Here is a 26,129-nt window from a genome sequence, read left to right on the forward strand (position 1 = left end):
ACAGCACAGCAGCTGCAGCTCTGCCCCGCTGTCACATGACGCATATCAGCGCAATCAGTTTACATTAAACCGACATCAGGAGAATAATGAGAATTATGATTAAAAAAAATATATATTTGTTTCGAATTTTGGCCCCTGGATCATGATTTTTTTGGGCGCATTCTTGGTAAAAAAAAAAAAAAAAAAAAATCCTCTAAAAAAAAGACAGTTGGGATGCATAATGTGTCTCATAACAGTATACTGTGCGTCGTTACCATGGTTGGTGAGAGCAGAAATGTTGTTGTAGGCCTGTGCATATTCTCATTTGTCCAGGTCATAGTATTTCAAAGGAGGTTAAATCGAAAGCAACTGGACTTATACTGAGTCTCCACACCAGATAGTTGGACCAGTCCCAGCCTGGTCAGATGCTACATGAACTGATGAAGCCTCTTGGATGAGAGGTGAAACGTCTTCCTAGACTTTTTTTTCAAAGGAGGTTAAATCGAAAGCAACTGGACTTAGTTATAATAAGTAAATAACTAAGTCCAGTTGCTTTCGATTTAACCTCCTTTGAAAAAAAAAAAAAAAAAAAATTGTTGTAGTGAAAATAGGCGGGCTCGTGAATTTTTTTTTGAAACGAGTGAAAACGAGCGCTAATTCGCTTATCTCGCGTATCTCGCGTTTGGTTGCGCGTAAAAGCTCGCGCGAAAAAAAAGCGTTCCTCGTGTTTGAGTGGGAAGCCCCTTTGGGTCTTCCCACCAAACACGATGAAATAGACGAAGACGCGAGGGTCCCGTCGCCATAAAAGAATCGGGTGTAGCGTCGCAAAAAAAAAAAAGTCGCGTCTACCGCGTCTCGCGCCTAATCGCGTCTTTGCGTCACGGCCTTTTACACCGCGGACGTAACGAATAAACGGTGACGGTGTGAACCACCAACATAGAACAGGACCAGACGTGGCGTTGTTTCCTCTTTTCACCGACAGCTCCACTCTCCCTTACTTACACTAACTACTGTTATTGTTGAGGCCAGAGGATTGTGGGATTTGTAGTTTTTGACCAATCGCAGGTTGTGCTCTTTCTTTTTTGTGATTTTCCTGGTTCACACATGTTTTTTTTTCTTTAGGGGCAAATGCGAGCGAAATGCTCGCCCATGGTGGGCATACGAAAATTTAAGAGCTGTCTTATTTAAGTCTTGAACACAATAATTCAACAAATTTAAGACATTTTAAGGCCTAAAAGTGTGTAATGGACATATAGGCCTATATAATGTGCTATAACCAGAGACAACCATGAATGAGTTCGCCTCAGTTTCACGTGATTGTCACTGTCAGCCTGTTAGAAAAACATTTTACTGACCCCAGCTGAGACCCCCCCCCCCCCAGCTGAGACGCTGAGACCCCCCCCCCCCCCCCCTCCCAAAAACAAAAACTCTTCGGATCTGAACGATTCACACAAGTCACCTAATTGGTCATGAAAAAAGCGAGTTTCGCTTTTCGGCGCGCTGTTTGCATCCCTGTATTATAAACACAAAGCATGTTTTGTTTTGTTTTTTTAACCGTTTTTTGTAATTATCATTTTAAATGTTTGCATTTATCAGTATTATGGTTGTTTTGTCTCCTATACTTATCCATAACGCAGCACTGGTTTGCTTTGATTTAATTTTGAGTATAAGGACAAAATATTACTTTGAATATTTAAAGATCTGAGGTTAAATATTAAAAGTCAAATGCATTAAGGACACTAGTTAGGTTTGTATACTATATTCTTGAACATTTCTTTGAGGTGAGGTTTTAAACCATGTTCTTTAAGTCTATAACAATGATCCAGAAACTGTCTTTGCTTTACCTTCTAACATTCAGGGTTGACTAGTTTTGTGACCGACGACCCAGAAGACGTCTCTCAGCTCTTTCAGTCTTCGAGCATCCTCCTCTTCTTCAAACCAATAAAATCTCCAATGGAGTCTCTCTGATTTAAAGAACGCTTCATTAGCTTCGCCATCTGATGTTCCAGAAAAACACAAAGGTAACAACAAACAACACATACGGTAAATCATGTGTCTGTAAATGTCATCTATAGAGAAAAGACACACTGCATCAGTGTCTAAATGTCAAATCAAATACGTATGAGTTCAGGAACATGAGCAGCAGGTTAGAGAGAAAAAGGAAACAAGGGTCCTGGTGCAGTTGTTTAAGATGTAAACGATGTAACAACCTTCATGTTTTTCTGGGTTTTCTATCGCTTCAAATTGAAAATCTTTGTTTTTTGGGGCTGTTGACCAGACAAAATGAACTAATCAGAGACCAATTTGCTATAAACATGAGCACAATTTTACAAACTAAACAATTCCATGATGAAAACGATGATTAGTTGCAGCTCCAGCGGAGCGATGAGGTAGAAAGCCAAACGGTGAAGACTTTCTTTTTCTTTTCCTCATCTGTTCTTTCATGTTTTGTTTACACAATTTACATACAGGTCTTACAAACACAGAATGTTTTTCCCTCTTCATTCACTGCTGTTTTTCTTTCCTTCTTTCTTTCTCTCTCTGTGCAGCCGAGTAAAGTCTAATTCCCTCCTCTTCACTGGGTTTCACCGAGACATCTGCTGTTTATTAACATGCTTGATTAGTCACACTAGTATGACAGACAAAAATATGCTTAATAACAGAATAACTTTGTGACTAAATAACTGCAAAGTCATTTTCATGTGCCTTATTTGCTATATGCAGTAATGAATATCTGGCTAATGCACAGTCACAGTGATATATATATGACCAGCATGGATGGACTCTCTCTTCCTGTTGGCTTTCAGACTGTATCAAAGTGGCACAAATAGCAACTCAGGGACAGATAAGTGCAGCCTCTGAGCTATGATCAAAGTTATATGAGGAAAACGTACATCTAAGTGGCCTTCAGTTTTTACCCCTCCACCCCTCCACCCTCCTTGTGACACCACATATGGGATACAAGCCAGTTTGGACTTGGCCTCAGGAGACGGAGAAGGAGGCGCTTGGCGGCTCACAGCTGATCCTCACAGTGCTGCTGCTGCTGCTGCTGCTGCTGCTGCTGCCTTCCCTGGCTGTGTCTAATGACCGCTGTCTATTCTGGGATGAGCGGGCGGTGTTGTGATTGGCTGGAGAGAGGCATCGCAATGTGTCAATGAGCGAGGGAAAGACCCAAGAATAACAGTAAAAAAACTGTCCGGCTGAGAGACCGTGAAGCCCACAGCTAATAAGAGCACACGCGAGGGGAGTTAATGAGAGGAGAACTTGAAGGGCTCTTCCCATTAAGTTTTAAAATCTGGATGTTGTATATAAATCAACACAACTCCAGTGTGTTTGTTGCTGCAGATGATCAGTTGTCTAACGCTCTGTTCAGCCAGGAGGAGGACCGTGGAAAATGATTTCTGCGTTTGTTTGAAATAAAAAAAAAACAGCTTCAGATCTTCCCACAGTTGAACCTTGGTTGTGTGTTTTCATTTATTTGTTTTATAGCTTGCAGCAGATTTTGTACAGTCTGAGAAGTGTGAAAGACTCTTCCTGAACACGTGTCTCCACATGCTCACAAGATCAAAAACCAGGTTCGCTGAATTTCTAAAGATGGTACATTCAAATCCTGAACAAGCGCATCTTTTCTGCCCCTCCTCTCTCGGGGTTTATTGCATTCCACAGCCGATGAGTTTTAATTATACAGAAAAAAAACGGTGAGAAAAGGAAGCGTAACATGAATGTGAATTGCTGTGGGTGCATGTTCCTGTCATTTTCAATGTTTCAGGGTTTTTCAGTGGTGGAAAGAGAAAATGGTTTCGAAAGAACCAACTTCACCTTGACCAAAAAAAAATCTGAGTGCATGATCTCAGTGAATTGTATGAAATGAATTTTTGCAAACAGCAAATGAAATGTTGATTACGTTTTGGCTAAGATAGATTTTGAAAACTGTAAAAATGTAAAAGTGAATATTTTGAGAATATAGTAATATTAATACATAGTATAGTAATAATATTTAGCAATCATCAGTGATAATTCGTCCTCTGGGGTTCATGAATAAACACAGCATCGCTTGAAATTACATTTTAATATCATAAAATATGGCTTGTGATTAAAATGACCATTATTGATTTTTTTTTACTGTTATCAGTGTTAAACAGTTTGAATCCATTTGGGAATCTACCACGCTGGAATAAATATCTTTTATATAGTAGATATATTATTGATTGATCGGCTAAAATATGTACTTTTCCTTAGTGTCACCTTCAGATGGCAGTGAAACTGAAAAAAACATTCAATTTTTCCAATACATTTTATAATCTATCATCCACAAATGTCAGATTAAGTTCCAGTGGTGTCCACCAGTTGTCTGCGTTAAACATTTACCATCTCTGTCGTTGTTTGTAACTCAAGTCTGTTTTTCCTGTTGGAGTGTAAACCAGGTCTGACGGACAGATTGAAACAAAAAGCTCAATAAACACTCACTATGCTACAAGTCCTCTATCGTCACACATCACAAAATAAATACCCTGATTCTTAACACATCATTTTTCAACTTCAATAACATCCATATTTAAACTGCAGTGAATACTACAAACCAACAATGTGAACGTATTGATTCCATGTCTGTATAATTTACTGAAAACCGTGGACGAGAAACAAGTTTTGCCAGTTTACCATGTCAGACTATATTTCCTTTTTTTTTTTACACACAAGAAAGAAAAAAAAAAAAACAGTTGTATTAATTTGTAAAAATTGGTTTTGGAGCAAGTGTTTGAAAAATCCAAGCACTTTGGTCTCGGTGTGCACTCTGAGAAATACTAACTGCTGTTACACTGTAACAAAAGGACGAACGTTTGAAATAAAGTCACAAACCGACCTCAGCGTCTCAAAGCAGCAAATGCATCATCATCATCATCATCATCATCATCATCATCAACAGATTCACCATTAAAGCTGAGATCGGCTGCAGTTTCTCTTCCCCACTGTCTAGTTGGACGAGCTGGCAGCCACAGGTGCTGCTAAGCCCCGAGTGCCCGTGTTAACGTTTACCATCTCTCTCAGCTTGCTCTGCTTCTGAGTCGACCACTCTGCCGCTCTGTGATCTGCTCCAACCGCCTCCGACACGCTGCTGAAACCTTGATCTCTGTGGAAGTGGATAAAGGTACTGAATTAGAAACATCTCGGATTAGAATTCAGGAACGTTCTCCACATCTCTTGAAAACACGCTGCATGTAACGATTTGACCTGAACTGTCTCGTACACTGTGAAGTTGTTGTTAGCAGCTTCGCAGCCAAATAACTACTACAACTCAGCTTTAGTAGGTTGTGACTTTGCCCATCATATCTACCCTTTGTGATAACTCTGTGCTCGAGATAACATCACTCAAAAGGAACTTCACAGGGAAAGAAACACAGTCACTATCGGGACAATCCATCTTTTCAGCCAAACTCTATAAAACACTTCATTTGTTGGCACAGTTATAACTTTGACCTGAGGGACCTTTCTCTCTTCCAGCTAAGTTTGTCAGTCCTGGCTCACTGCCGCTGTTTTTTGAGCTTTTAGAGAAATAACTAAGCTCCAAGATGTCAATAATTAATCTGGTGAATGAAATACTGTTTTCCAGAAAATAAAATAAAGACCAAAGAATAAATACATAACTTCCAATTAGTGATAAACCAGAATTATCAACTGTTAAAAGTGAGCCATCAGACTTTCTTTCTTGTTTTTAAAGAAATTGGATACTGTATAACACTGTACTTTGGGTTTTATTACTGGTTGCAGCTATTGTGTGCATCACTGTTCCTTATATGCTGTCGCACATTGTCCATCTTTGTACGTCCGTAGACTCTCTCACTGGCTGACTTTTATTTATAAATCTATATTTGTGTTTACACATGTGTAGAAACCTCAGCCGATATGGCCTGCGTTCTTTGGACATTATACCTAATTTAAATTTTCTGCCCTGTCTACACTGAACGATGTGCAGAAGGACTTGAAATTGACACATCTTGTAACTCTGGGGGAATTCAAGTCAATTATAAAAGACGGGGAAATCGGAGCTCAATCGGATCTTGTGATTGTATTGTGTCATCACGTAATCCCACTCTTGTTTTCCTGTAATGTGTGATCATATTTTATTTGTGTCTTGTGTGTTTGGTGTAACCATTCTGCTTTTGTGCTGCCGTCTTGGCCAGGTCACTCTTGGAAAAGAGGTTTTAAAACCTCTATGAGTTTTTATACCTGGTTAAATAAAGGATATTGATTGATTGATTAAATCTTTCCCATACGTACTTTAGAAGTTGCTCCAATTCTCGTTTGATCTTCGTCACCACCGGTGGACCCTGATACGTCATAGCAGTGTAGAGCTGAACCAGTGAAGCACCAGCACGGATCTTATCCATAGCGTCCTGTCCACTGGCCACACCGCCGATTCCCACGATTGGTACTTTACCTACAATAACATGAACAAGCAGTGAGTGAGTCTATTTTATACACACATATACACAACTTCCACAGATATTCAATCAGTTCAGTGATGTTAAAAGTAGAAAAAAACACAAAATTTCCACACTCAAGAAGCTGAATTGGGCACTTTAACCCGATGAGAAATGGACAGGACGTTTTGTACGAGTACCTTTGGTGAGGCTGTACATCTCTCTGACAGCGTTAGTGGAGAGGTCTCTGAGAGGCTGGCCACTTAACCCACCGACCTCCGTCTTATTAGGATCCTGAAGAGTCTCGGGTCTAGACACGGTGGTGTTGGACACCATTAAACCGTCCACTCCCAGCTGCAGACACAGAGTGGAGGAGAGGAAGCAGGTGAAGTGGAGCACTGACTGACTGACTGACTGACTGACTGGTGTGGGTGGCTGTGAGTAAAGACCATTTGACTTTCACAGACCTACGATGTGAAGTGTACTGTGACAAATAGAGGACAGAGTGCTGTGAAAGTAAATGCTTCCTCTCCTCCATTAAGGTTCGTCTCCTCCTCACCGCCAGGAGGATTTTAGAGAAAGTAACCTGCTGAAGTGGTGAGCAGCTGTTGTACTGAAAATCACACTGATGAGGCTGGAAATTTGCAACTTATTACTTACTTATTACTACTATAAAAACAATCAGCTGAAATGTGGAGCCGATTTTCACATTTGTGTCTTAAAAACTGATATCTGATCAAAAGAAACCCTGTTTTATTCATTTAGTACACTTTGTTTCATATTACTTCATCATTTAAGTAAAATATTTTTTGCCTTGTGATGCACTTTGTAACTTTCTTTTGAAAGATTTTATGCATATTTTTGTTTTAGTATTATCATAACGACAAGGATTAAAGATTTTTGGGATTAAAACTAAAACATATTTGAAAAGTCACATTTAAATGGCTGGCAATGCAACCGCAAGCAAGAACATGGCTGCACCTTCTTGCATCGTTATGAGACCATGTGACGTGTATGATTAAAAGCATCAGAACAGGAACAGAGATTAAATTCATTTTTTCCCTCTGTAACATTTGTATGTTTTTTACCTATATTATTGAGAAGTGATCAAAGGATGATTTAACAATTTACAAACACCACCACAAATTAAATCTAGTTCCCTACATGGAAAAGATACAAACCATCTGTATATGAGCTCAATCTGCACAGACATTTTTATTTGCCATGAATGCAAAACCCAGCAGAAATTAACCACAGCTGTTAGGGAAATTAGAAAGAAATGAAATTGGATGCTGATGAAATTAAGTTAAGAGGAGGCTAGAAAATCAAATCAAAGGCTCAATAAGGAAATTAAATGACTTTTAGAAACAAACTTCCAACCTCAGTGACGACGTCAGCGATGTCTTGTTTGTCCTGTGCGCTGAGGTCAGGAGCGATCTTCACCAGGACCGGAGGTTTGTGTTCTCCCTGCAGGGCATCGCGCTCCTTCAACACCTGCAGGAAGTGTGTATGAGAGTGTGTGAGTGTGTGTGTGTCAGGAGATGCAACTTTTAAACACAAAGTCTGTGTATTGTGCTTTAAGATCTGAAACCTTGAGAGTGAGTGGGAATAAAAAAAATCAGCTTTATTTGAATTGACAGATGATCAGCTCAACAAAAATACAGAATAAGTCCTTCATTTAAAGAGCAACTTCAACAAATCCCGCGCAATTTGCACTGACGCCGGCGCAAATCGCGCGGGAAGAGCAGTGCTGGGAGCTTCTGCTACAAACAAGCTTAAAATATAGACTTATTTAATTTTTTTCGGAACAATTTCTCATGTTGGGGCTTCAATACAAGAGGGACATTACAGACGAGCACTATGGAGGTATTTGGATGTTTTTTGGTGTGTCTTTTTGGACGAAGAAAATTGAGTTTTCTCCTCGGCTTACAGCAGAGCAGAGTGACTGACAGACCCGTGTTTCAGACCAAACACTCTATATAAGTGATTGCCGTCGGAAGATATAACTATTTAAGACTTATATTAACAAAACTATTCCGCTTACTTCTGCTTTAAATTAAATAGGACACTTTTTATAATAGAGATATTCTATGTAATAATGATTTAAAACCAAGTAATTGCTTCTGAGGCTGAGCAATAGGGCCAGATGATGATGCTTTCAAATCATTGTTGGGTCCCATTGCAGTACGGTAATTTGATTTTTAATTAAACATTCACACAGTCGTACCGTGTGCAGGAGCTGATGGAGCTCAGCCTTCCCCTGCAGGTCCCTGAGCCCCGGCGTGTTAGGACTGCTGACGTTGACCACCAGGTAGTCGGCCAGCGGGCCCAGCGTTTTCACCCCCTGCAAGTAATCTGTCCCTGCGTCCTGGGACAACTTGTTCTTCCCCAGGTTGATGCCCAGGGGAAGGCCAGCTATAAACACAGACACACACACATGCACACACACATAGAGATCAGACAAATACAAACACAAGTTGCATCATCAGACATGTGACTCAGCTGCTCATGTGCTAAATGGGCTGTGAGCAGAGCAGGTATGGATCAGACACAACAGAACGTGAGACAAGGACGGGTCAAGATCGTTAAAACACAACAACACAACAGAATAGTGCATTTAACCATAAACCCATTTACTGCAAATACTTTGTTTATACAAATTAAACTATTTATGTCTTTGAAAAGGACACAACCTCTGTATTAGTGTTTTTTTTAGCTGGATCAGTGAGTCATGTCACATTTACAGTCCAGAATACACAAAGTGGCTGCTAACCTTTACTTTGCTCTTGCTGTGTTTCTTCCCTGGCCTTCAACCTCTGCTGTGCATCTTCCAAACCACAGCTGTTGAAGCCATATCTGGACACACACACACAGACACACAAACACACACAGTAGAACTTGTTAAAATGCCAGTCTATTAATAAAACCAATCCTACAAAAATCAAGTGCACTAAATAACAAACACTTCATTTGAGATTTTGTATTGAATATGAATTAATTCAAATCAGATTCTGTTTTAGATGAACAGGCAAAGCTGCTAATATGCTGGTGAAATTGTCTCCTGCAACATCTCATGAGGACAAATTAGCATAAATTACCAGTGTCTCTGGGTATAATGATGACAGAAAGGAAAATCTAAAAGAGCCGATGAAAACAGATTCCCCTCATTTAGCTCATTTTAATCTGCATTACAAATTAAAACTACAAAGAAAATAGAGAGAACAGACCTGTAGGAGGCACAATCTCTTTGAACAGACGAAGCACTATGACATTTTATATACATATATATCTTTAGCTATAAGACCCGACCAATATAAATCTATAGGAAACTACCCATTATACACTTTCAATGCAGAGACACTTTCTTTGCTAATGCATTCATTTCATTGTAATATAACAAAATATTAGTGGTATGACTATATTGCCATATTTTAGCATCATTAACATCTTTAACATCATTAACAACATCAATTATATAAGGAAATATTTTACACAATGAAACATTTTAAGAAAATAAATTGTTTTAATTTAGCAGGCAAAATAATATGCCTAATTTTATGCAGAATACTTCAATACATACAGTTTATGAGCTGGATTGAACTAAAACTAATGAATTAACCCAGCAATGTTGACAGCAGTGAAACCTCTTTAAAAAACGTACCTGTTAATAACGGCTTTATCTGCAAGGAGTCGAAACACGCGTGGTTTGGGGTTCCCAGGCTGAGGTTTGGGGGTGATGGTTCCCACCTCGACGAAGCCAAACCCCAGTTTGTACAAACCGTCCACCGCCTCGCCGTTCTTGTCGAAGCCTGCCGCGATGCCGACAGGGTTTTTGAACTTTAGTCCCAGGACGTTCACTTCCTGCAGAGACAGAACAATTTACAGGATCTGAGCTTCACTGTGATGTTAAAGGGATAGTTCAACATTTTGGCAAATTGGCCCATTGCAATAATCCCATAGCAGTAGGTTTGTTACCTTTAATTGTCGGTGCAAGCTATTTTTAGAACGGCGGAGCTATGAGCTGCTCAGAGCTACGCTACGGAGGCTCATGAGATTTCTTGGTTTCCCTCATCAAACTCATCAAATACACAATCCAACAACTCTGAAACGCTCTGGTGGACAAGTTGTGACCTGCACATTCACCACGCTATGAGATAATAACAGAACGTTACCAGACAAGAGTTGTTTTAGAGGTAAATTCATGCAAAACCACTGATGCGCATTCATGTCGGGGGCCGTTTTTCAGCAAGCAGTCTCTGCATTTAACACGAAAACAACTTCGTCTCGTAACGTTCTGTTATTATCTCATAGCGTGGTGGTGAATGTGCAGGTCACAACTTGTTGGATTGTGTATTTGATGAGTTTGATGAGGGAAACCAAGAAATCCCATCGCACCGACAGTTAAAGGTAACGAACCTACTCCTAAAACTATAGGGATTATTGCAATAGGCCAATTTGCCAAAATGTTGAACTATCCCTTTAAAGAAAGGTGAGGTGATAAAACTATTTACCAGTGATGCAGGGTCCTTGTAGCGGTTCAGAGGAACCACGCCCATACCGATCATCTTCACCGACAAGACGTGCGCCGTCTCTGCTCCCACAATCCTTTGCAGGACGGGCATGAGCTGGTTGGTGTAGAAACGCTCATCTCCAACCGCAGTGAGGTAGGAGGCAAACAGGAGGCTACCTGAGCTGAGGATCTTCACCGCCTCCTTCAACTGCTTCTGTTGACCAGAGCGTGAAAAGTGAAAGAATTAAAACACATCACATCAGAGATTCATCAGTGTGAACAGATACAGGTAATAGTTTAATTCATGTAGTTTGCAATGACCCAGTTTCCACAGGAACCTGAGTTTGAATACAGTTTTTTGTTTAATATTCAGGTTAATACCCAGTGAGGCTGCGTGTGGCCTTCACACTTCACATCATGTACGTCTGAATACAGAGACGAATAGAAAACTGAGCCAGTGAAACAAGCCAGGCACAAGCATTGAGCATGACAGCATGACATTGGTATCAAACAAAAGATTAAAAAGTCTATGTGATACACATAGGGCCTACCCACTGAACCTGCATTAATATTTCAGTATATCCACTACAACAAAACTATAGACTATAGGTATGTGGTACAGGTATGAACAGTGTAAAAAAGTAACCACTATAACAAATACTACACCACCGATTATGATATGAAAATTTGTGCTGCTGTGTTAACTACATATGACAATGCTTAATGTGGACTAAACAAGCTATAGGCAATTATCTGAAATGGACAATACATGTACTATTTAAAGTACCAGTAATGAGATGTCTGTATAAAGTATGTCATCACAATAAGAGTAACAGGTTGGTTGTGTTCTCCTCTTTATATCAGCATCTGCAATTGGCCAAAATGAGTTGGAAAATATCAGCACATCAAGATATTGGCAAAACTCTGATATCCCAACCTGTGGAAAACCTAGTCTACACAATATCACAAAGAGATAAAAACAAGTAGGGATCAACAGATTATCAGGCACAGCCATCGGCCACTATCAGAGCCGATACTTTTGCCGATAATGATAGTTCATAATATGTATCAATCAGACAACCCAATTAATCCTCTGGTCTGAGGATCAGATTCAGCATTTATGTTGGGATATCCTTGACCAGTAATAAGCGGTCACTCCATACTTGACCCAATAACATACAACAAAATAACCACAATAAGACCCAAAAGAACCTCAAAGACACACAAAGAGAGACACAAAAGAACCACAAAGATGATTGAAACAACCATGAGATGACACAGACAGGACCATTAAAAGATGCCCCTATGTACTCTCATGTTATAAACAATGAGACACAAAATGTGACATAAAACAGTCATTATCACCAGGATCTCTTTCAATCTGAGGGGTTTGAGTCATGCAGGACGGGGGATACAACTGTGGTCAGAGACAGGACATAGTTTAAAGTTAAGGTCATGCTATGACTCCTTTCTAATCTGTATCTGAGAGGCCTGATATCCCATAATAATAGTTTATATATGGGACACAAAACAGTAAATTAGAGCTGAAAATGTATAAAAACAGAAACCTAAACATCAGTCTTGTTATCATAACGTCTGTCTCTGTTATCAATGGGCACAGTATCTCTGGTTTCATGCAAAGACACAGAGGAGCTAAGTTTCAGTGTTTCCTGGTTGAAAGTCACGTTCACGCGGAGCAGACAAACCGGAGCTCGCGCCGTGACTTCGAGCCTCGTGGCGCCGTGACAAACGACCTGACACCGTAAAACAAAAGAGGACCAGATTGTGACTGAATTTACCTTCAGATGTCCCGCCATGGACGCAGGTCTGCCCTTGCATTTCACTGCATGAAGATGTTACACAAAACACATGTGGTAACTGCTTCCTCCATGTCCTCTCGCGAGATTTCCACAAAGAGCGCGGGATTGTCAGGGAGCTGAAATGCAGGGAGATTCATCTGAGCTGAGGTGTTTCTCAAGAGGTAAAATATGAACATAATGAGTATTTAAGTGTAATTTAATTTATAAAAACAATATTTATTTTATTACATTAGTAAAATAAAAGATCCACAACAGTTATTTAATATGTTTTTCCTTTTTTTTCTCATATTTAGCAGAAACTCTGCCTTGGTGAGTTGCAGATGAAAGGTAAATCTTGTGTGACCTTTGCTGATGCCAAGTGCCTTGTTCACTTTGCATCTTGTTTGAGTGTCTGCAGAGATTTTCCTAATGTATCAACAACATATGCAGGTTTTTCCAGAGAAAGTTCCCTGATTTCCATGTGACAGACTGAAGGGATTTCACTCTTTTGCTGCTGCTCAGCTCCTACAGGACTATGTGCTTTGGCTCTGTACATTATAATAACCATGGACGTGTGGCTGCGAACTGCTGTGTTTTTGTGGATTTCAGCTGGATTTCTGCTTTTACCTGAGAAGGTTGAGGCCTGTCCCGGCGATGTTTTCCCTGCCACCTGTGATTTTGTTGTCAGAAATGTCTGTTTTGAGTTTGTCGAGGATTCAAAAACCTGGTTTGAAGCCAAGAGCAGCTGTGAAAATCAAGGAGGGGAGCTGCTGAAGGTGATGGACAGCGAGGTCAAAAGTTTCCTGGAGAACAACAGCAGAAAGAGAAACGACTTCTCATGGTGGCTAGGAGAAGCTGTGCAAGGAGAACCTGCCGTGGGTGAGTAAAATATATGTAATAATCACAATTTTGTCTTTTGTTTAATGGGCTTCTGCTTCATCATGATCTGTGAAAGCAAGCAGCGTCTATGTGAGACCCTTTTCCACAGGCTGCAGATGTAGTCAAGGAAAAATGTTTTCTTGTAGGTTGTCTGCTGTGATTTTATGTCAGTGGCCTTGTGGATAGAGGTTAATCAATATAATCAATATCAAAATTAAATCAGATGTAAATAAAATTGAAACAATACAAAATTGGCACTTTAGAGATTCAAAAATAAGTAAAAAGATATATTATATTTCACTGAATAACTGTTGGATTATTGTTTTATATATTAAATTAAATTCAATATACTATGTTGTTTTAAATAATTTGCCCAGTAACTTTGTTTTTTATTTTTATTTTATAGGGATAATATAATGTAACATAGTTTCAAAACAAGGCAAGAAACCTTTACGTAACTCCTGTCCCTTGTTAGGCTTTTATGTATTATGTAATTAAAACAGTCAAAAGCAAAAACAACACAGTTGGTCGTATCCTACATTTAACAAAAACATACAGGTGCACAGTCTAAAAAGAGACGACAATAACAACAAAAACAATGGTTATCTTGAATAAGGCACAGCTGTATCCAGGTGACACTGGACTGAAGACTGTTTATTACACCAGGAAATCAAAAAATAAAAGTATTTAATTTTAGAGAACTTTCCTCAATAAAAGTTTTGTCTTGTTTTGTTCAAAGGCTTCACTGTTGGTTTAGATGAGGTAAAATTCATCAGCATATGTTATATACAAAACTCTCTACCGTCTGGCTGAAGTCATTTCTCAGGCCAAAATACGAAATCATCTCTTTCTTCTTGCAAAATATGATAATTTGTCAGCATCATATTATTAGATCTGTGTTGTTTGTTTGGAAAAAAGAACAGAGAGAGAAGATGTAACTTGGCTCTGGGAACTTGTGATGGACATTTTGCATTATTGTTGGACATTTTATGAGGCTAAATTGTTTGGAAGATAATTGACAAATTAATAAATAGTTGCTGCCCAAATGTTTTTTGTCTTCATCATGTCTGAGGTAACACAATCGTTTGTCTCGATGTGCACACACACTTCTCTCTGAAACAGAAAATGGTGTCATTTCTGAGAGGAGCTGCACGTACATGACTCTGACTCCTCTTCAGCTCTTTGTGACGTCCGACTGCAGCCAGAGGCGGAGCTTCGTCTGCACCCACTGTACGTAACAAGAACTTCCTAATCACCACTTTTCTTTTTCCTGACGTCTTCCCTTCTTCCTTTCTTCTCTTGCATTCCTTGCAACTTAGCAAAGTGTATTACAGTTGGATTTTTTTTAATTTCTTAAAAATGTAACTTGATCTAATGTGCAGTTTGTTAAATGTGACTCTTGTTTTAAAGATTCAGGGCCTTCATCAAACACTAAGGTAAGAGATAACTGCACACTGTCAGTACCAAGGTGAATAAACATACTGTACAGTACAGACTGAATCTTCTTCTTAGTATTTTCCCATGTTTTCTTTGCAGAATACGTCAGGGCCCAGTTATGCAAGCAGTTCACGTAAGTGACACTGAAGCATTAAGTGTCATAATAATAAATGTGAATGTGAAGGACGACAGTCACAGTCTTTATCTTCTCCTCAAACACACACACACACACTTTGATTCCAGGTCTCAGAAGGAGTGTAGATGACATGGCTTCACATATTGATAATATTGAATTACTCCTCCAGGTGAGAGATCCCTCAGTCATTTTATATACAGACTGTTTGACCTATGAGTCATGAAGGCTATTGAATAGTGCAGTGAGATACCTTTTGTGTTTGTTTTCCTGAGACAGGAAGCAGATAAAGAACTGAAACGAATCGAAGAAACAGCAGGGGAGCCAACAAACGAAGTCAGGGTGGGAACCTATGAAAACTCTCATTATATAATCGCAATTACAACAAATAAGTCTGTGTACACTGAGTGTGTCATGGTGTATCTATGTTTTTTCTTTCACAGGACGCATTTATTGACTCTTTGTTGGCGGCCACCAAAAAACTGACTGAAAAATTTGCTTTGGAAAACAGAGACACTATGAGTCACATCATCAACTGCAGTAATGCCATCTACCTGCTCGCGACGAAAAAATGCGACCTCGAGTCTAACCCGAACCCCACAGTAAGTTCACAAGAGTGTGATACTGTGACATACAAGCAGTCGCACACTCGGGTCAGGTGATGTTGCCTCTCTCGCCCCCGTACAGTCTTTGTTTGAGCGGATCTTCGAGATCTTTCGCACAGTCTCCATCCTGCTGAGTGCAGGTGCCGAAGACGTGGTCATCAATCACCAATCAGGCTCCATCTACCAGACCAAGTTGGTATTTTTCTTTTTAATATTTTTCTTCAGAAGATCACTTTGCAGCTTTTGTGCAATTAGAAACTGCTAAATATCCCATTTATCTCCTCCCCTCAGCCGCAAACCTGACGAGCTTGGCAACGCAGTGCTGGGCTCAGAGAAAGACGGTGAGTTCATCAGGCTCCCCTCGTACTCAGCTCTAATGGGTCATTTCGGAGATGCAGTCTCGGTCACCACTCAGGTGTGTGTTTGTGTTATTATAGTGTCTATGAGTGCTTGTTTTTTTGTTGTCATCTACAGTGTGTTTAACTGAGCTCTCCTCCTTCATAGATGACCACATTCTCAGGGAATCCCCATCCCTCTGAAGACAACATCACAGGAACGGTCTGCAACCTTTTACTCAACAATAAAGGCTCCGAGATCAAGCTGATGAACCTGTCAGAGAGTATAGAGGTACATTGGCTCTTGTGTTATCTGAACTAAAGTGCTAAAATAATTTGAAGGTAGGTAGCTAGCAAGCAAACAAAAAATAAACTGTGCCATTTGTGCCTTACATACATACAGCCTAACGACCATTCAGTGCAATTTTTTAAAAAGTGGTAGAGGTGAGATTGAGATGTTATGAAAGCCGGTGTTATTACAAAGGTGAGTCAGAGCGTGGACAGTGAAGCTTTGCTCTCTGGCAGGTGATAAAACAGCAGCTTGTGACACCTTGTTTATCAGAGCACTTAGCACATTACTGTGTTTATCCTTCCTACGTCAGCTGGGCCGGAAAAACACAAAACCTGTCCGTCCAAATCAGGAGGAAGAGTGACTAATATTATACTTATGTAGATTATAAGGTTCAAAATGAAAGTGAATCTGAATGAAGTGGGTCTGAATCCACAGAGAAGAAATTCTCTAAACAAAGGTTGATTTTTAAAACCTTGCAGATTGCATTTCTATACCTGAAGGAGGAACACACACTCCCAGTCAGAGCGATGTGTTTCAATAAAATCGGTGTGAAAAAGGTGAACAGAATCAGCTAAGAGGAGGAAGAGTGTGAAATATGAGCCAATCAGTGATGAGGAAGGAAGAAACAAACTTCTACTGTACTAATATCACTCTACTTTTGTCTTAGGGAAGAAAATGCATCACAGTTTGTCCCACATCTAATAATACTATATGTTTAGACTACAGTTTGGACTTATATCCATATCTTAATATGAAAAAGAAGAAGAAATCATGGTTCTCGGTTCAGAGTAAAGTTGTTTTAATATTTTCTGACAGGTAAAATGAGTCCGGGCCAGTTCCCTGCTTTTTCTATCTGAGGTTCTGATGTTCTTTGTTCCAGATCTTTCTGCCTCGTCCGAATCCTGCATCGCTGATCAATGCCACCGTTGAACTGGAGGAAAACATGAAAGCAGTGAACAGAATCAACGTCACAGACCCTAACGTGACCATCATCTTCAATGCAGTTCCCAATTTAAACGTGTCACTGATTCTCACGCTGTCTTATGGGTCACCTCCGATCTCCTCGCTCACCTCGACCATCATCTTGAGACCGACAGGTAATTGTCACCTCACACCAGGGGTTGCCAGGTCTGCTGTGGCCACAGTCACAGTCAGTATTAGGCAAGGCAAGGCAAGGCATCTTTATTTATATAGCGCATTTCATACCAAGGCAACTCAATGTGCTTTACATAAAGACAAAACATTTTAAAAAAAAGAGAAGCATAAAACAGAATAAAAACAGAGTTAAAAGCAAGAGCAACTAAAAGTAAAATAAAAGAAAATAGATAATAGATAGATAGTATTAGTGATTATTGGCTTTTTTTGTCTTGCAACAGGAGACTACCGCTGGATGATCACCCCAGAGATGTTACAGCAAACTACTGGAGTTTGGTTCATTGAGACCAAGCTCTTTAATTCCTCATGGGAAACCGGCTTCACACTGAACATCATCTCTTTTGCCAGCAAGTGCCTTTACTGGGACACAGACATGGAGATGTGGAGCTCAGACGGTTGCCGGGTGAGTTAAGTCGGATAAACTCTGAACTTGAATTGTAAAATATTCCAGCTGCTCCAGATGTGTTTGAGACAGTTAATATGTGCTGCTGTTGTTTAAGGTGGGAAAGTTGAGCACCCCAGAGCGCACACAGTGTCTGTGCAACCACCTCACGCTGTTCGGGAGCTCCTTCTTTGTGATGCCGAACTACGTGGACATAAGCAAGACGGCAGAGCTGTTCGCCACCGTGTCCCAGAACTACGTGGTGCTGTCGCTGCTCTGCGCTTTCTTCGGCCTCTACCTGATCACGCTGATGTGGGCCTGCTACGCCGACCGCAGGGCGAGCTCTAAGGTCATACACCACACCACTCTCATGTTAAATACACTGCTGCCCGTAAAGTCTGAATAAGTTTGTTTTCAGACACATTCCTGTTTTTATTCGGATTTATACACATTATTTATCACCTTTGACCAGGTGCAATAATTACATACTGAGTCCCAACCCAGTTATCCAGGTGAAACGATTTCATGCTTATGGACAGTATGACATGATATCTTAACGCATGGATCCATGTCAGGAGTGGCCATACTCAATATTAGTGACTGAGTGACATTTGAAAGATATTTTATTCCAACTTTATGGGCAACAGTGTAAAATGTCAAAGTCAAAACACAGTGCTAGGAATTATTCAGCCAGCACAAACTCATCAGGACACATTAGAACAGTGATTCCCAAACTTTTTTGGCTCGTGACCCCATTTTGACAACTCAATTTATATTCTTTATTTGTTTATTTAGACAGGGCAATGCATATTAATGGACACTGAGTATATGATTACTCAGTGTAAATACACCGGACTTAGCACTGTTGCTAGATTTCATCACACAAGAAGTCCATGAAAACTGAGGACCAATAATAACAAGTATTAAATAAGTAGATTTACATGATTGCGGAAGGATTGGACATGATTCATGGTTTCATACACATCAGTTATAAGACATACAATTACAAACGTTCGGACTAAATATGATTACGTTACCCAGACTGAGCATGGATTTTGATATTTGATAACGTGAAAGCATAGAATACAGTTGTTTAAGATTGTGTGTGGTGTTTTTAATTATAATTTTAAAAAGAGTAATAATTAATTAAAAAAATATATATAAGTATTTTTTTTTATCAATTACTGAACATTTCAGGTGACCCCATTTGAATTCCAGGCGACCCCACATGGGGTCTTGACCCCAAGGTTGAAAAACACTACATTAGAAACACAGATACTCTTTTCTCACTGTTGCTGCATAATATCCTGCATAATATCTTTTTTGGGGGAAATTTTGTTTTGAAACTGTCTTTTCCTGCCAACATATCCATATCCATCCCTCACAATGATTTTATGTTGAACTATTAGAGGAAGATGACTCTGCTGGCGGACAACCACCCAGGTGCTCAGTACAACTATCTGATCGGTGTCCAAACCGGCCATCGCAAGAACGCTGGGACGTCTGCAAATGTAAGTGTCTTCTTTAAAAGATTTTGAATTTATATATTTTATAATATAATCCAAATGAAAAACGGTATATATAAAGCAGTATATGTTCATACTTTTTTTTAGAAATGAAAGGATTTTAATATTAAAAAAGGGATTTAATAATCAGTGTCTTCCTCCACTGCATTCATGCGATGGTGTTTCGTGGTTTGGTTCAGAAAAGGGTCGTGACAGTTGTGTGAAGTGCACACACATGTGGTCCTTATACAATCCGGGTTCATGCCACAGATGTGTCAAACCAGCGCTGTTGTCCTATAGGTCACGGTGAAGCTGATTGGCGTAGACGGAGAGAGCGAAACGTACACCCTCACAGACCCTGATAAGCCCGTGTTCGAGAGAGGAGCTGTGGATATGTTCCTGTTGGCCACACCTCTCCCTCTGGGCGAAGTGCAAAACGTCAGGCTGCAGCACGACAACTCCGGAGGTCACCCGTCATGGTACCAGAAGAGGCTGAGACGACACACACACTTTAGCAGCAATCAATACATTTAGCACTACACTATCTTACTGTTTTTTCTTTCAGATATTTACTAATTTTAATTTCCCAAAGCTTTCTATTGGTTTTTAGATGTATATATTCAAGTTTATTGGCAGTTTAATGTTATTTTTAGTTCATACCTATGATATTGAAATTTTGTGTTTTAAATCCTCAATCCTGATGGCACACACACACTTAAGTGGTAACTAGATCTGGATTATAGTTTAAAATATTATAGGAAAAAAATGTGTTAAAGGGATAATTCAACATTTTGGCAAATTGGCCAGTTGCCATAATCCCTATAATAGTCTTACAGTAGGAGTAGGTTCGTTCCCTTTAATTGTCGGTGCAAGGTATTTTTAGATCGGTGGAGCAGAGCCGCGAGCTGCTCAGAGCTACGCTACGGAGGCTCATGGGATTTCTTGGTTTCCCTCATCAAACTCATCAGATACACAATCCAACAACTCCAAAACGCTCTGGTGGACAAGTTGTGACCTGCACATTCACCACGCTTTGAGATAATAATCAACGTTACTAGACAGAGTTGTTTTAGAGGTAAATTCATGCAAAACCGCTGATGCGTGTTCCAGTCGGGGGCAGTTTTTCGACAAGCAGTCTCTGCATTTACCTCGGCCTTGTAACGTTACGTTATTATCTCATAGTGTTGTGAATGTGCAGGTCACAACTTGTTGGATTGTGTATTTGATGAGTTAGATGAGGGAAACCAAGAAATCCCATGAGCCTCCGTAGCGTAGCTCTGAGCAGCTCGCGGCTCTGCTCTGCCGTTCTAAAAGTAGTTTGCACTGACAATTAAAGGTAACAAACCTACTGCTATGACTATAGGGATTATGGCAATGTGCCAATTTGCCAAAATGTTGAACTATCCCTTTAAACAAAATCCCAAAATAGACTCCTTTGCCACATTGAGAATAAGGGGTTGATTCTGAGTCAAGATGATTTGTAGCACAACGTTTCTCTCTCCTTCATTTTCCCTTATATATAAAGGTATATAAACAAGGTGACAGTACAAGACCTCCAAAATCTCCATGTGGTTCAGTTCTTCTGCGGCTGCTGGCTGAGCAACGACCGCGGAGACGGCATGACCAAGAAAACGTTCAATGCTGCAAAGACCAATGAGATCGCCAGCTTCAGGTCCGACTCACACACTCACACTGCTGAAATGAACCAACTCAGCTCCTGTTGAAGTCAAATTAACTGAGTTTGTGTCATTAGTGTCATCATCACGAGTTTCTTCCTTTTTCCCCCTCAGGAACATTTTCCAGAGCAGAACATCGACCGGCTTTAGGGATGAACACATCTGGGTGTCCATAGTGGATCCTCCCTCGCGTAGTCCGTTCACTCGGGCCCAGAGGGTTTCCTGCTGCATGAGCCTCCTCCTCTGCACCATGGCCATCAACATCGCCTTCTGGAACATCCCTGTGGACGAGGAATCACCTGTACTATTTCAATTAGGTGAATCACTTTCTAAGATCAAAGCAAAGTTTCATTCAAGAGTCAAAACTACTTCTTATGTTCAGTGTTGTTGATGGTTGATAATAATTGGGTTTTTAGGCATCTAAAAATAACTGGCCACTTCACAGATTGTCCACTAGAGGGGGCTATTACTGATTATCAGATTAGGGGCAATAAAACACTGATAAAGCCACTTGAAAACAAAAAAGTTGTTATTATAGTGAGTAAGACATTAACACTGTTATAGTGAGATTTTACATTTTACACCTGTACGACCTGTGAGCTATGATTAAATCATAAACATCAAACCATCCTGTGGATAAATACGAATAAATCATCACAAGCCATCATATCAATATTTTCAACAATCACAACGTTTATGGTTACAGTATTCACAAAATCTGCCTGTACTTCAAAAATAGTTATTTTTCTCACCCAAAGATTATATTAAAAGACAGGATATTTATTCTAAAAGCATTAATAGGAGTCATTGGTCGACTGGAGCTGCACAACAGGGATAAGATGGAGCAAGTGGATGAGTAAGACAGTGAAGTGGTGCTTGAACTAAACAGACGAACAAATTATGGCAGAAATTCAACTTGAATGTGTCCTGGACTGGTAGGGCACAGGTGTTTTCTGATACAAATACAAAATCTGTCTATAATGTAACACTAGATAGATGATATTAAAAGACAGCATATTTGAAACCTTCAGAGCTTTAATGAAACATTTCAAACTGGTCCAAGCTTCCAGGTGCTGCAGATGTTTTCACTTGCTTGCTTCAACAAGCCTCTGTTATCCTTGTGCTTTTTTTTTTTCTTTCTTTTTGCATCTGTCCAGGTTCTTTGCAAATCACCTGGCAAGAAATCATGGTGGGGGTGCAGAGCGGTCTCCTCATGTTCCCAATTAACATCCTCATCATCACCATCTTCCGAAGCATCCGACCTCGCAACAAATCAAACTCTAAAAAAGACAAATTCAAGGAGAACTCGGCACCTCGTCAAGTCAACATACAAACTATCCTGAAGGTTTTTTGTTGTTCTTTTATATAATAATTTTATATTTTCTCATCACTGGTCACATATTTTGCATCCAGTTTATGTAGCAGCAGCATTTTGACCATTTACCATATAATATTCATTCTTTCTTCTCTATGCATTTGGTCAAATAGTTCACTGTGCATGTAGCATTTGATGTTTGTTTGTATGTTCCTGCCAGGACGTGGAGGAGATGATGTTTTTGGTGAGCAAAAGTCAGAAGAACAAGTTATCAGGGCCGTACAGGCTGGAGTCAACCACCGACCTCAACTACACCCTGGACAGGGTGAATGAACTGCTCCACTTAATTCAAGGTTGGTTTTTTTAATATAGAATTATTCCTTGATTTTTTATTTTTTTACTCAGATGAACAAACCATGCGTACCGTCTGGTGTTATGATTTGTAAAAGAATAAAAACAAAATTGAATGTCTGTACTGTGGAATCTAGGGCAAAATGTCAACACAAGAGATTAGCATTAGCATTTTAAAAAAAAGAAAAAGAAACAATTATCGATAACAGCGCTGCAGAGGGAAACACACAAAGGGGCTAACATGGGGTAAGTGGATGAATAAGGCAGTTGAGTGGTGCTTGAACTAAACAGATGAGCAAATTGTGATAGAAATTCAACTTGATTGTTGTAGTGCAAGAAAGGTCGAAAGGATTTAAACCTGTTTTGTTATTTCCTCTTTTTTGTCTATCACAAATATACAGTATACTCTCAAATCATTTCCCCAAACAAATGGTGCATGATTTTGTAGAGAATTATAGTGTAGTAGTGAGAATTTACAGCAGCAGGATGTTGTGTATGAGTTCAGCTTAAAATAAGTCTCAGTGGCCGTGTTCATTGTCCAGAGCTGATGATTTAGGATTTTAAAGCCTCATCGACAGCGTTTCTCCTCAAAGAAAAGAAACCTTATGACCTGGAGAGGCCATGCTGTGCAGGGAAATGTAATCACCTGCAAGTGTGTGTGTGTGATGGTGTCACAGGGGAGGCTGAGAGCACCACCCACTGGGTCCACTGCAGCAGGTTCCTCCTGGCTTGTCTCTGTCACCTCCTGATGGACCTGGAAAAACTGGATGCGAGACATTTCCCCGGCTCTGAGGATTACCAGCACGCCCTCAACATCACCAACCTGCTGGTTCGCAAGGCTGAGATGGTTTTCAGCAGCCACTTGAACTACTGGTCAGCACAACACACACATAGACACACACACAAAAGTATCTAAATTTAGGGCTGCCCTTGACCAAAGATTTTCTTGGTCGACCAATAGTCGTAATTTAGGGCGATTAGTCGACTAATCGATCACTACTGACCGCTGGTGAGTGCTTTGGGACGGTGCGGGGCTCACGGCAGCACCCACTGCTTGTTGAAAACAGCAGTGATACGTGCTTTCATGTCGGAGTCTCAAACCAGAAACATCTGTAACAACATTGGAAAAGTCGCTTTTGACAGCAACAAAAAAAAAGGCTTTAAGAGGGTTTGGAAAGTCGGCAGATTTAGCGGGAAAGTACTGCTCAAAACTGTGATATCACAGGGAAGTGAATGTCACGACTCCCTGTATCTGGCCCTTCAAATTAAAAGCCCTATAGCCTTTCATACACTGTTTTTTTTTAATTTTGACAAGACAGGGCTCCAAATGTTTGTTTGTTTTTCCTGCGACCAATCAACCAATGAAATTTTGGTCGACTATTTGGGGGCAGCCCTATATATCATGGGTTCTTATCTTATTTGTTGTTTTTATCTTATATGTTGTCTTCATTTTCTCCTCCCTTCTTTTGCCGTTGCGTGGCCCAGCCCGCCTCCTGTGAGGATGCAGAAGAAGAGGTCTGGGGGCTGCTGGCTGCCCTGGTGGTGTGTGTTTCTGGGCTGGTTCCTGTTGCTCTCCATCAGCGGAGTGTCCACCTTCTTCACCCTGCTGTACGGCTTCGAGTACGGCAGAGAAAAGTCCATCAAGTGGGTCATGTCTCTGGGCCTGTCGCTCTTCCAGAGCATCTTTATACTGCAGCCTCTCAAGGTTGGTGGAGATGGGAAACTGTAACTGCATCAAAGTGATTACTGAAAAAGGCCCCTGATTTAGTATTTCGACTACAAGCTGTGCTGTATTTTCCCAATTTCTCACTCTATGTACTGGAAGTCAGAATAGTATTTTTTTCTCTTTTCTTTAACAGATTTTTGTGTATTTTTTGTATTTCTGTGTTTATTTTCTGTGGTTTGCTCTGGTTCTCAGGTGGTAGGCATCGCTGTGTTCTTCGCCCTGCTGCTGAAACCTGTGGCTGTGGAGGAGAGCGAGGAAATTGAGCAAGTGCTGTTGGGTAAGAAACAAAAAACATTGTGTTATCTGTCACCAGAGCAGGTTGAGGTGCACAAGCTCCCGGCTGGTAAGGAAGTCAGAAAAATCATGTTTGCCCTTGAACAACGTTGGGAGCATCATTGAGAACGATGTTTCATGCATAATGTAAGAAGTCTGCAGCTCTTCTTCTTCTTTGTCTTCTGTGTTGTCTGTGTTCAGCTGCTACCTGCACTGTTTAGTGCTGCAATTCATCCAGGAGAGTAGCTTTTCATCATTTGTTAATGTTTTCTTTTTCATCATCCTCAAAGTTGGTGCAATTTATATTTTTAATAATATGATAGTATTGGTGCAATCCAACCTCCAACTCTCATTACAGTTGTCTTCAGATGTAGATGCAGCTGTTCTCTTTTAAAAAATAAATAAAAGCTATTGACTACCTGCGAAGCATCAAACAGCAGTTTAGCAGCTGCCAGGTGAATATATTGGAGAATTTAGCAGCTAACAAACTAGATATTTTCAACATGAGGATGTGGAGACCAAATCAGAGCTAAAAGGAGGAGAGTAAATACTGGACTTTTATCTATTTATCAACCGGCTACAAACATGACTCCAGCTGTTTCTCCGTAGCTGCTCAATGTGTGCCAACGTGTTAATCTTATCAATTTAAAAATAATAATAATGATTAAGTATATCTGTGATGTGTTTCAGCTCTTTTTCTGCTGCCAGCAACTGGCAACAAAATGAAGATGGAAAAAAACAAAAACAAGGCTACAAAATAAATTCATCTTTTTCAAGCTTCTCACTTCAAAAAGCTTTTATCAAATATCTAATAAAGAGACTGAAAAAGCAGCATAAACATCACAGGATATTGTTAAAAGGAGGTTGTATAATTTGGAATAAAAATTTTAAAAAGCCTCTAAATTTAATTGAACACATAAATTGTTTACTGCTCTGCATATTTCATGAAGCAGACAGGCGTATCTATTCATTTTTGTTTCAAGTTGACTGCAGAGAGCTCTTATGTAATGATGCCTATGAATAGTTTACACTTTTTTTTGCTTTGACAACGCTAAACCAGTGACCCTTTAGTGAGTCTCACTGCATTGTCTTCTCCCTTTAACAGAGCAACAAGACAGGTGTAGGCGATTCTCTGGCAGGCACACGCTGTGAGCAAGCTGCATTTAGCGGGATCATCTGTCTTCTCCAATGGGCGCAGCTTCAATCTACAGCGCCCTCGCCGCTTCTCAAACACTCTTTTGCACTTATTGGAAGTTTTACTTTCTGAATATATAAAATTGCACAACACACTCTGGTGGTGTTTTGCAATTCGTTTCAATGCCTGAGGAAAGTTTACTGAGTCCGGGGTAAATGTTGCT

General features: G+C 40.1%; 1 protein-coding gene across 1 annotated transcript; it reads right to left on the minus strand.

Annotated features, from left to right (window-relative positions):
• Positions 1-4,175: 4,175 nt before the first annotated feature.
• dhodh (dihydroorotate dehydrogenase) lies at positions 4,176-12,800 on the minus strand. Its single transcript, XM_083996370.1, has 9 exons — positions 12,708-12,800; positions 10,910-11,122; positions 10,060-10,259; positions 9,172-9,254; positions 8,626-8,813; positions 7,779-7,892; positions 6,599-6,752; positions 6,256-6,415; positions 4,176-5,107 (listed from the first exon to the last, which is right to left on the minus strand). The coding sequence occupies exons 1-9, from the start codon at positions 12,723-12,725 to the stop codon at positions 4,951-4,953; spliced, it is 1,287 nt and encodes a 428-aa protein (XP_083852496.1). The 5' UTR covers positions 12,726-12,800; the 3' UTR covers positions 4,176-4,950.
• Between the last annotated feature and the right edge of the window lie 13,329 nt (positions 12,801-26,129).

This window comes from Trachurus trachurus (assembly GCF_905171665.1).
Source record: "Trachurus trachurus genome assembly, chromosome: 3".
NCBI lineage: Eukaryota > Metazoa > Chordata > Actinopteri > Carangiformes > Carangidae > Trachurus > Trachurus trachurus.

Excerpts from the sequence above, each read along its gene's own strand:
- dhodh (XM_083996370.1), bottom strand. Across the intron at positions 8,814-9,171 it reads ACAGCAAGAGCAAAGTAAAG|CTGGCCTTCCCCTGGGCATC; the intron begins GTTAGCAGCCAC and ends CTGTGTTTATAG. Across the intron at positions 6,753-7,778 it reads TCGCTGACGTCGTCACTGAG|CTGGGAGTGGACGGTTTAAT; the intron begins GTTGGAAGTTTG and ends CTGTGTCTGCAG.